Source organism: Dipodomys ordii, unplaced genomic scaffold, assembly GCF_000151885.1.
Source record: "Dipodomys ordii isolate 6190 unplaced genomic scaffold, Dord_2.0 Scaffold19, whole genome shotgun sequence".
Lineage (NCBI taxonomy): Eukaryota > Metazoa > Chordata > Mammalia > Rodentia > Heteromyidae > Dipodomys > Dipodomys ordii.
The window spans coordinates 11,398,518-11,409,590 of NW_012267235.1; the positions used below are offsets into that span (position 1 = coordinate 11,398,518).

Here is an 11,073-nt window from a genome sequence, read left to right on the forward strand (position 1 = left end):
CTTTCTTTCTTTCTTTCTTTCTTTCTTTCTTTCTTTCTTTCTTTCTTTCTTTCTTTCTTTCTTTCTTTCTGTCCTGGGGCTTGAACTCTGGGCCTAGGTCCTGTCCCTGAGCCCTTCAATTCAAGGCTAGTATTCTATCATTTTAAGCCACAGCACTACTTTTGGTTCTCTGGTGGTTAATTGGAAATAAGAGTCTCAAGGCCTTTCTTGCCTGGGCTGGCTTTAAACTGCAATCCTCAGATCTCAGCTTCCTGAGTAGCTAGGATTACAAGCATGAGCCACTGGTGCCTGGACTTTTCTTTTCTTTTCTTTTTTTGTACTGAGATTTGAACTCAGGGTCTATTTGCTAGGTAAGCACTCAAACACCCAAGCCTTTAATTAGGTTATATATACATGTTATATTTGAGCTGTAAGTTACATAGTCAGGATAGTAGACTTTATCAGTATATGATTTGCAAAGATTTTTTTCCCCATTCTATGAATAAGTTTTCTCCTGTTTCTGGGGGTGGTGGTAATACTGGGGTTTGAACTCAGGACCTCAAGTTTTCTAGGAAGTCTACATTTGAGCCATGCCCCAAGCCCCAACACCCTCCCTAAAGCAGCTCTTACTCTGTCAACCACCTGCCCAGGGGCGATGAGCAGCTCTCTGGCCAGTGTGTTGATATGCAGGGTATACCGAATGTGGGGGACCAGCAGCTGTAAGGAGAAGAGGGAAGAGCTGGGGCAGTTCACACCTGCCCTCCAGTGGCACCTACTCTACAGGTCCCTTGGAATGAGGCACAAAGGGTCTGAGGGATCAGCTCAAACAAGGGTCTGTGTTCTAGGCCCAGGGACAGGGCTGAGTTCTGTGCCCTTTGACAGGCTCTTTCCTTTCCGTGGACACCAGATCATTTTGTCAAATGGGGGTATTGATTTGGGTGGGCACTGGGAGCTTCTGACTCCACATCCCATTAGTTCTTATCTCTGGATCAGGCATTGCACCATGAAAAACCAAGGCCTGTGGGCCTGGCAATGCGGAACCATTCTTTAGAGTCCACCTGTGATTAGCAGGTGCTTGGATGAGTATAGATGCATCCAGAAGCCCCAGGAGAAGAGACCTCACCCCTCTCACAGGGGGTGTCTCAAGAACATGTTATCCAAAAGCTCAGCAGAGCCCAGATGTCCACCCCCAGAGCACCTGTGTCTCCCACCTAAGGACAATATACAGGAAATTGGTTGGGTCCCTCAAAGACACATTTCCCTTTGCTTTTTGCCAGCCCCAGGCCTCTCCTTTCTTAGGATTTGGGCTTCTTTTCTTTCTGAGGGAGAAAGCTCCTCTGGAACATGGTGTCCACCTTGCCCTGGCTCGGGGCCTGCTCTCAGAATTGACACAGGGAGACACAGCAGGTTGGGAGTCTGCATGGCAGCCTGGATGGACACGGATATCTGGGGAAAGGCCACTCCGAAGAGGTAGTGTGAGGGGCAACACAGGGCTCTGGGATCTGCCCACGTGGAGTGGAGTGTGGACCACCTTGCAGAAGCACTGACCTTGAAGAGGGGATGGCAGTGGGGCAGCTGTCGTAGTGTGGCCATGGCAAAGACCTCTGGCAGCAGATGAGCATGCAGCAGGTGGGTGAGGGCCTCGTGCACAGAAAACTCCGCATAGCGTACCCAGGTCTTGGCCAGAAGCCAATCCCACTTGTCATCACTGGGCAGGAAGATGGGGCTGTTGGGTCCGGGAGTCTGGCTGAGCTGGTAGGGGAGGTCAGTGAAGAGGGAGGCAGTCATGAGTGTCTACCAACCATTTGGTATGATGTTGCCCACACCTGTCCCCTGTTCAGTTACAGACCTGGATGGCAAGGGGCAGCAGGGGCCCGTGTCCTGGGCATTGGTATAACAGGGTCATTGGGGCTGCAGAGAACTGAGGCTTTCCATTGAGGACATTGGTATGGATGTCAGAGAGGATGGCATGATCCACCAAGAACAAGGAACCCCTCTATAGAAAAGAGAAGATCTAGAGCTTCCACTGGCTTTCTAAAGGATGAGGGGAGGGGTGGCAGGTAGTAGGGAGAAGGGCTCAGGCCTGAGAGGTATGTACATATTGGAAGGGCTGGGCATGTAGCACACAGCAGGTCCCCTCCCTCTGTAGCAGGGGCTGGGCCGGAAGAGGATGAGATGGGGTTTTCAGAGTCCAGAGTCTCTACCCCACCTCCAGCTCAGCCTGCAGGGTGGTCTCCGGGCCCAGAACTGGGGCCACCATGGCATCAGTGACTGGGAAGTTCTCTGGGAGTGAATGACAGCGGCGGATCAGGACAGGGTTAAGGCCATTCAGGAACTGGGAAGCAAAGAAGGCATCTTCCTGCCAGTGCTCATAAATGTATTCTGTAGGAGGGCAGAGGAACAGGGAAGAGTCACCCTGACTCTAGCAGGTCTCCTGACCTTCAGGGTGGAATTCCCTTCTAGATCCATTCTGGATGCTCTATACCTCTTCCAGGGTAATCTCTTCTGGCCCCTTGGTTTCCTTGCCTGTCCCTTTACCAAACAGTAAATCTTAGTCCCCAGTCCACTGTCTCAATGTTGACCTGACAACTCACCCTCATGATTTAACAGTATCAGACAACAAATCAAAAAGCCAGCTTTGGCTCTTCCTCCAGCTCAGGCCCTTTAGGAAATGGCAAATCCATCCACCCCATTGCCCACGGCAATGCCCAGGACCTCTCTTGGTAGCCTACTCTCCCTTTTTCCATCAAGTCTTTTTTTTTGGGGGGGGGTCAATCAAGCCTAAGGCTTGAACTCAGGACTTGGGCACTGTCCCTGAGCTTCTTTTGCTCAAGGCTCGCACTCTACCATTTGAGCCACAGCACCACTTCCAGAGTTTTCTGTTTGTGTGGTACTGAGAAACTGAACCCAGGGCTTTACAGGTGCTAGGCAAGCACTCTACCACTAAGCCATATTCCCAGCCCCGACCATCAAGTCTCTTGAATTCTTCAACCTCAGTGTCTCTTGGTCTACCTGTCCACTCTATCCCTATAGCCAGTGATGTTTCTAAGGTCTCTAGACTCTCTGACCATAACCACAGACTGTGCCAACTTTCTGCTTTCCACTCTTGTCCTTGATCCTTACAGAATACATCTGGCCATATCATTTCCTAGCTGGCCACCAGTGAGTAGTCTCAAATTGTGATAAGGAATACTACACATCTTGCTAAGGCCTACACAGACTAGCACCACCCCGCCAGCTCTCCTGCTTCCCCTCTGATCTTCCTTCCTTCCACCAATTGTTTTGGCCTCAGCCGCATTCTGTCTTTTCCCCAAAGGTATATGATCCTTTTGTCTTCAGACCCTTCATTTTAATTATCCTCTGATCCTGAAACTCTCTGCCCTATACCCTATTTTCACTGCTGTTAATACCTGGTCAACCCAATTGGGAGAGCTTTCTAGAGTCTTTTCCAAGTTGGGGTGAGTCCCTCTTTACACATACCTAGAGCCGATGATTATAGCTCACAAAGGACATTGATATTCTAATCATTCTCTCCTTCTTTGTGCCGGTACTAGAGCTTGAACTCAAGGCCATGAACTCTTCCTTAGCTTTTTCACTCAAGGCTGGGGCTCTACCACTTGAGCCATATACATCTCTAAACTACACACTCTTACGCTTCTGGCTTTTTGGTGGTTAATTGGAGAAAAGAGTTGTCATAGACTCTGGCTTCAAACTGTGATCGTCAGATCTCAGCCTCCTGAGTAGCTAGGATTACAGACATGAGACACCAGAGTCTGGCTCTTCCTTCCATTCTTTCTTTCCTTGTGCATACTGAATACTAGGCAAGTGCTTTACCACTGAGCTACAACCCCAGCCCAACTTAATTTTCTGGTTTTGAATCTCATAACCATTGGCCTGTTCCACTCTGAGCACAAGGACGGTCTCTACAGCCCCAACTCAATGTCTGGTGGGCAGAAGCTCAAGATCTTTTGGATCAGGAGGTAGACTTCCCTCCCAGTACACATCCTCTTTCATCTCTATATGGAATCTAAAGTCTAGGAAAGGACAGGGATCTGCCCAGGATCACACTGGGATCTGGTACCTAGTTTTCAGACTCCTAAAAGCTGTGGGAAGCTGCTGCCTCCAGGGAAGAGGTTAGATCCCTAGCACAGGCTCCTTACCTGCTGCTGGAGTCCTGTGGAAGTTGAACATCCTTCTCATCTCCCTCAGACTCCTCCAGAGCCCTGTGCGGTCCAGTAACCCCTTGAATTTCAGCTCTATAAACCTGCCAATGGATGTGAGAGATGGGGAGAAGGCAAGATGCCCTGGGAGACCCTCCCCTCTCACCCAGTTTTATCCTGGGTGGGGTCCTAAACCAGCTTCCAGAGCTTAATAGCATTCCTAAAGTAGCCACCAGCTGGCAGGAATCGACAGTGACTTGGATCGGGCTGATGGCAAAGGAATTGAGGAGGGGGAAGGCAGAAAGCAGAGGAAGGAGGCATCTGAGGCCAGGGGCAGGGCACGGTGGGCTTCCTCACGCAGATTTGGCTTTGAGGTAGAAGTTGGCATTCTTGACTACAGAATATTTGATGTTGAGGTCCAGCTCTTTGACAGTCATCTGATCGAGGCATTGAGGCCAGCCTTGGATGTAATTCTTCCAGCTAGAGGGCAGGAGAGGTGATGAGTAAGAAGTTCAGAGAGGCTGGACGCCATTGGCTCATGCCTGTACACCTAGCTATTCAGGGGGCTGCAATCTGAGGATCGTGGTTCAATGCCAGCGCATAAGGGGAAAGTTTGTGAGATTCTTTATCACTAATAAACTACCCCTCAGAAGTAGAGCTATGGCTCAATTGGTAGAGTGGTGGTAGCCGAGAGAGAGAGAGAGAGAGAGAGACAGACAGACAGACAGACAGACAGACAGACAGAGACAGAGAGAGAGAGAGAAGCCCCAGAGAGCCCTTAGACAGAGGAGTCCCCTTGGGGTCCCTGGCAGAGCCAGCCCCTTTCTGCCAATAACCATCTCCCTAGCTTCTGCTTTTCCCCATCCACCCACAAGGCTACCAGGGGACTGTAGGTTCCTTCAGGAGGCTTCTCCCTGGTTATGGTTGATTAGTCCAGGGTTGAACACCTGGCCAGAGCTGGGCCAATCAGAGTCATTCACAGGGAATTGAATGTTTGGATTGAGCCACATAGGTGGGCTCTCTCTGGATATCTGGATTATAATATTTGAACACAGAGATAGGTTCGATAGCTGTGGCCATTTTTCACTATCTAGACTGGGAGGAATTATTCAGCCTGGAGTCATCTTGATCTCTAAGATCTGGCTACATTTCCTGCCTTTCCTGTTTGCAAGTTCCCCTTTTATCCTTCTGCTGGTTGTAATTGATTTATGGTTGGGCAACCACACAATTCCTGACAGACACTGATGTATCTTGTAGAGGAAAAGCAGTCCTAAAGTGGGGTTGTATCTTAGGTTTCCATGACTTTGGCAGGCATCTGATAGAGAGGCACACAGCTCGGGAGGCTACAATTTCCTCTGCCCTGGCCTATGGCATCTCTAAATCCCATGATCAAGTAGGTCATACCACCTAAGATCTTTAGGTAAAATGGCCTAATTATGTTCCAGCCAGCTGAAAAGTTCCAGCTAGTCCTCTTCTCATATATTCATTTTTTGGTTCACTCAAAAAATTGCTTGTGGTACAAGGTACTGCTGGCTCATGCCTGTCAACTCTAATCCTAGCTATTCAGAAGGCTGAGCTCTGAGGATTACAGTTCAAAGCCAGCCAGAGCAGTCAAGTCTGTGAGATTCTTATGTCCAGTTGACCACTAAAAAGCCTGAAGTGGAACTATGGCTCAAACCAAAAAAAAAAAAATCAGCTAAGGGACAGTGACCACGAGGCCTTGAGTTCAAGCCCCAGTCACCAGCACTCCCTAACAAAATTGCTTTTGTTTTCCAGGTTTGAATTTTCAACTTCAAAGGATAATTTTCAATTCAAAGACACTGCCACCAGGTGGTGATCAAACCCTACTTCTCAAATACATGGGGCACTTGCTAAAATGCATTCTGACTTAGTAGGTCTAGGATGAGTCCAAGAACCTACATTTTTCTAACAAGTTCCCAGGCAATGCTGATACCTTGGATCAGAGCCTTGCTTTTTTTTTTTTTTTTTTTTTGGACAGTTGTGGTGCTTGAATTCAGGGCCTGGGCACTGTCCCTGAGCTTCTTTTGCTCAAGGCTAGCACTCTACACTTGAACCACAGCACCACTTCCAGCTTTTTCTGCTCATGTGGTACTAAGGAATTGAACCCAGGGCTTCATGCAGGTTAGGCAAGCACTCTACCACTAAGCCACATTTTCAACCCCCGAGGGCTAGAGAGTGAACAGAAATTTAAACAATAAGTAACAGCACACATTTGCATAAGGCTTGGCAGTTGATTAGTTGCATGCTTAAGATTTCCTTATTTGTTTTACCTAATAATCCAAATGACAGTCAGATTTTTTTTTCCCAGAAGAAAGTAACTGGTAGCTGTGTGCTGATGGCTCACACCTGTAATCTTAGCTACTCAGGAGGCTGAGATCTGGGGGTGGAGGTTCAAAGGCAGCCATGGGCAGGAAAGTCTGTGAGATTCTTATCTCCAATTAATCATTAGAAACCAGAAGTGGAGCTGCAGCTCCCAGTGGTAAAGCTCTATTAGCCTTCAGCATCAGGCTCAGAGTTCTAAGCCCAGAACCAACAACAAGAACAACAATAAAAAAAAGAACTGATAAAATAGATGAAATGATTGGCCTAAGATCTTCCAGTTCTTTTTGGCAGGGCCTAGACTGACAGGTTCTGGGTCTTTTTGACCCGCATCTGTTCCATTTCTTGGGGGTAGAGGCTATATTTCATGCAATGGTTTTTATCAGCAGGAACCAAAGGAGTCTATGGCTGCCTTGTCCCCAGAGATTTGGAGGAAAAAAAATAAAGAGCAGATTTAAAAAGAGCAGGATCTCGAAAGTCTGCACTTGAATGTAGTCCCTCAAGAATCCCTTCAGCAGTCCCTGGATTATAACTTCCATCCCGCTGCCAGCACAGCCTAACACCAGACTAGATCTCTATTCCAATTTCCAATCCTAAAGCCAGAGTCCAGAGAGTGCCATTGTCCCACCCTTGCCTTGCTCCTGGGGCTTAGCAGACTTATTTATTTCTGGTTGAAGTGTGATAAACAAAAACAAAAAACAGGGCAAAAAAGAAGCTGGTAAAGGAAAGGCATTTAGAGCAGCGTTTTTCAACCTTCAGCAGGCACCAGGGCCATCTGAAAAGCTAAAGTCTGAGTCAGAAGGTTGTCAGAATCTACATTTCTACTAGGTACCTTTTTGGGGGGAGAGGGGGGGATACTGAGGCTTGAACTCAGGGCCTGGGTGCTGTCTCTTAGTTTTTGTTGCTCAAGATTGGTGCTCTACCACTTGAACCACAACTCCACTCCTAGATTTCTGGTGGTTAACTGGAGATAAGAAGCTCATGGACTTTCCTGCCCTGTCTGGCTTTGAACTGCTCAAGAGCTGGGATTACAGAAGTGAGCCACCATGCTCTTGATGTCTGTGGGTTCCCTTCCTGCCCTTGACAGTAGCCCTCCTCACCTGTACATGGCCCTCCGGACCTCCAGCTCCTTTTGGCGCTGCTGCTGGAGCGTGGGGTGGCGGTCTGCCCAGGAGACCTTGGCTGTGGGAGGAGGAGAGGAGATGGGGAGAGGGTAGGAGACCCCCCCCACCACTGCTTTCTCTTGGCACTGTGCCGCCCCCCCCACCCCCGTGCCCTCACCTGTCCCCTCCCGCAGCACCAGGTGCCCCGCCCCCTCCAGCCACTGGTAGCAGGGGAAGCGGAGCGCAGCGCCCTGGGGCAGCTCGAGCTGGAACCAGCGGCAGAACCAGGCGTCCGGGGCAGGCGGGCAGAGCAGGGGCTGAGCCGGCAGAGTCTTGTGTGCGCGCAGCAGCAGCACCTGCCCCACGTCCTGCGGGAGGGTCACCTCGAAGTCCTCCTCCTGGAAGAGGAAGTTCGCTCTAGCCGAGGCCGTGCGTCCCCTCGGGCACCCCCCCCCCCCCGCCCCACCTCCATTCCCAGCCCCGCGCCCCGCACACTCACGGCGCCCGCAGAGAACTCCCTGCCGAGGCGATCCAGAGGCAGGAGGGCGCTCTCTCCCTCCGTCCCCACGAGGCTGACAGACACCTTGTCCCACGTCCCAGCCCCGCAGGCCTCGCCGGTGGACACTCGCACTCTGAACTTGGCCATGATGCCAACCGCGCCTGGCTGTCTACTGGACGCAGGCTGGATGGGCTGGGTGGTGAGTCGGGATGCGCAAGCCTGCTCCTGCGGGGAAGGGCAGGCCTGCAGGGGACAGGGGAGGGGCTGGGCTGAGCAGAGGAGGCAGGGCTGAGCAGGGAGGGGCTGGGCTGGGGGGGTGGGAGGGGTGGGCGGTGAGACTGAGGCCTGGCTGGAATTGACCCAGGCCTTCTGCGCAGGGCCACACTGCTGTAACTCACATACCAACTAGCTTATTCTAGTTGACAACTTTGTTTTTGGTCGGTGATGGGGCTTGAACTCTCCTCTACCACTGGAGCCACAGCACCACTCCTGGCTTTTTTTCTGAGTGGTTTATTGGAGATGAGAGTCTCATGGCCTTTCCTATCCGACTTGGTTTCCAACTGTGATCCTCAGGTCTTAGCCTCCTGAGTAGTTAGGATTACAGGCGTGAGCCACCTGGCTGGTTTTTTCCCCCCTTTCCTTTCTTTTTTCCCCCTCCCTCTTTCTTTCTTTCTTTCTTTCCTTTTTTTTAATAACAAATTTTGACAACCAACTCTGTTCCAGGACTCTGAGAGGTTCTGTGAATACAAGCGGAGGCAAGACCAGATCTTTATCCTTATGTAGATTTAAAAAAAATCAAGCTTGAGAAAAAAGATAAATATTCAAATACCGATTTTAAAAAATCAAGCATGACAAAAAAAGATAAATATTCAAATACTGATTGTTTAGTGTCAGATAATGCTGAATTTAAGGAAGGAAATCAAATGGGCTGATTTGGAAAGTTGGGGTAGGGAAGGCCCCAATCAGCCCAGAGGACATGACCTGTGAACTAAGAAAGGAAGACAGTTTTGTGTCCATACTAAAGCCCTGGATTTAGGAAGTGTTTGGGTTGTTGGAAGAGGGAAAGGCAAGGATGTAATAAGGGAGGGAGGGAAGGAAGGAAAGGGAAGGGGAGGAGAGGAGAGGAAGAAAGAGGAGATCTATCAATAGAGTAGAAGATAGGAGTTTTGACTTTGGTAGTTTTGTCTAGAAATGCTAAGTTTGAGATGCCTATTAGGCATTCGAGTGGAAAAACCACCTCTGAATTTAGCAGTCAGGTTTGGAGAGTTCGTACATGTGAATCAGTAGCCTGTCTAAGCCACAGATTAATAGAGATCATTAAGCAGAGAACAGGTAGGAAAGAGAAGAGGATGCCAGCTGTGCCCTGAGGTCTTCTGAAGTCTGGATGTTTAAAAACGCCAAGGAGGCTGAAGCAGCAAAGATTGGTCACTTTCCTGTTACGATAACAAATACTTGAGATACTTAGCTTATGAAGTAAAATGGGTTGTGCGCTTGGTCCATGATGGACTGGCGACATTGTTTGGGACCATCATAGCAGGAGGACTTGGTAGAGCAAAGCTTACATCATAGCCAGGGAGGGGGACCAAGAAAAAAAGGTAAGGAGAGGGCTGGAATCCCATAATCCCCTCCAATGGCACACCCATAATATTCTATAGACATTCCACTACCTCATTGAAAAGTTTCACCATGGCTCAGAGGCACCTCCCAGGGGACCCAAGCCTTTCACATGTGGGCCTCTGGGGGCCAAATTAGAGCAGAGAGGTAGGAGGACCAGGAAAGGGCGGCTCAAGAAAACCAAGAAGAGATTGGGCAATTGTGTTGCTAAAGAGCTGAACAAGAAGAAGATAATGAAACATCACTTTGCCATCAAGATCTTGGCGTTTGCATTACAACTGATGAATACAATTGAAGAAATCAATTTACTTCTGAGCAACTGAGTTCAGAACCCAAAAATCTCACTGTGGTCCTGGGGACCTTACCCAGAGCTGTTTCAGAGGAGTGGATGGGGTGGAAGCCAGATTAGAGTGGGTTACAGAGTGATTGGGGACAGAATAATACACACACACACACACACACACACACACACACACACACACACATCTACCTTTGAAATCTCCTAAAATAATGAAGTACCAGGATTAAAGCATAAACCTAAAGTCAGGTGCCAGAAGTTCACACCTGTAATCCTAGCTACTCAGGAGGCTAAGATATGAGGACTGCAATTCAAAGCCAGCTCAGGCAAGAAAGTTCATGAGGCTCTTATTTCCAATTAACCACTCAAAAGTCAGAAGTGAAGCTGTGGCTCAAGTGGTATGTGCTAGCCTTATGCAAAAAAGTCAAGTGAGAGTGTCCCAGTACTACCACAAAAGCAAAACACAAAAACAGCAAACCAACAAACCATAACTCTACAACAACAACAACAACGTAGAGTATTATGGTGATATGGCTGATTTAATAAACAAAAGAAAGGTAAAAAGCTTAGAAGTAGGTCAGTTTGCATCTCAGAATGCCCCCAAATCTTAGGAATTGGGAGATGGACACCTCTGAGAAGGGTATGTAGGCAACACTGGCAAGTTTATGTTAAATGTAATTGAGACCTCTCCCCCACCCCCATCTCCATTCCCTCAGAACCTCTCAAAACTAGTAGGTGAGGATCCTTCTCCAACCTGAGAGTCAATAGGAGACTTATTTTCTAGAAAGGTTGAATTAGAATGAATCTGGACTTGGGAGTACCAATTAGAGCTGAAGTTGGTATAAAAAAATCTTCAAATCGGAACCCATTTTCCTGTGTGGACTGTTTGATCCCCTATTTATAATTCTTTTTTTTGGGGGGGTCCAGTCGTGGGGCCTGAACTCTGGGCCTGGGCGCTGTCCCTCAGCTCTTCAGCTCAGGGTTAGCGCTCTACCACTTGAGCCACAGCGCCACTTCTGGCTTTTTTCTTTTTGCTTATGTGGTGCTGAGGAATCGAACCCAGGGCCTCATGCATGCAAG

General features: G+C 48.9%; 1 protein-coding gene across 3 annotated transcripts in view; it reads right to left on the bottom strand.

Annotated features, from left to right (window-relative positions):
- Alox15b (arachidonate 15-lipoxygenase, type B) overlaps nt 1-8,228 on the bottom strand; it is a 10,065-nt gene extending 1,837 nt beyond the window's left edge. For 2 of the 3 annotated variants that reach the window (XM_013013253.1, XM_013013252.1), the window contains exons 1-8: nt 8,082-8,228; nt 7,761-7,980; nt 7,580-7,661; nt 4,497-4,619; nt 4,140-4,243; nt 2,189-2,361; nt 1,829-1,975; nt 1,528-1,731 (exon numbers count right to left, since the gene is read on the bottom strand). In XM_013013253.1, the coding sequence (XP_012868707.1) occupies nt 1,528-1,731; nt 1,829-1,975; nt 2,189-2,361; nt 4,140-4,243; nt 4,497-4,619; nt 7,580-7,661; nt 7,761-7,980; nt 8,082-8,228 (1,200 nt within the window). Of the gene's footprint in view, nt 1-609; nt 697-1,527; nt 1,732-1,828; nt 1,976-2,188; nt 2,362-4,139; nt 4,244-4,496; nt 4,620-7,579; nt 7,662-7,760; nt 7,981-8,081 lie in introns of all 3 variants that reach the window. The other variant, XM_013013251.1, reaches the window with a different exon arrangement.
- Between the last annotated feature and the right edge of the window lie 2,845 nt (nt 8,229-11,073).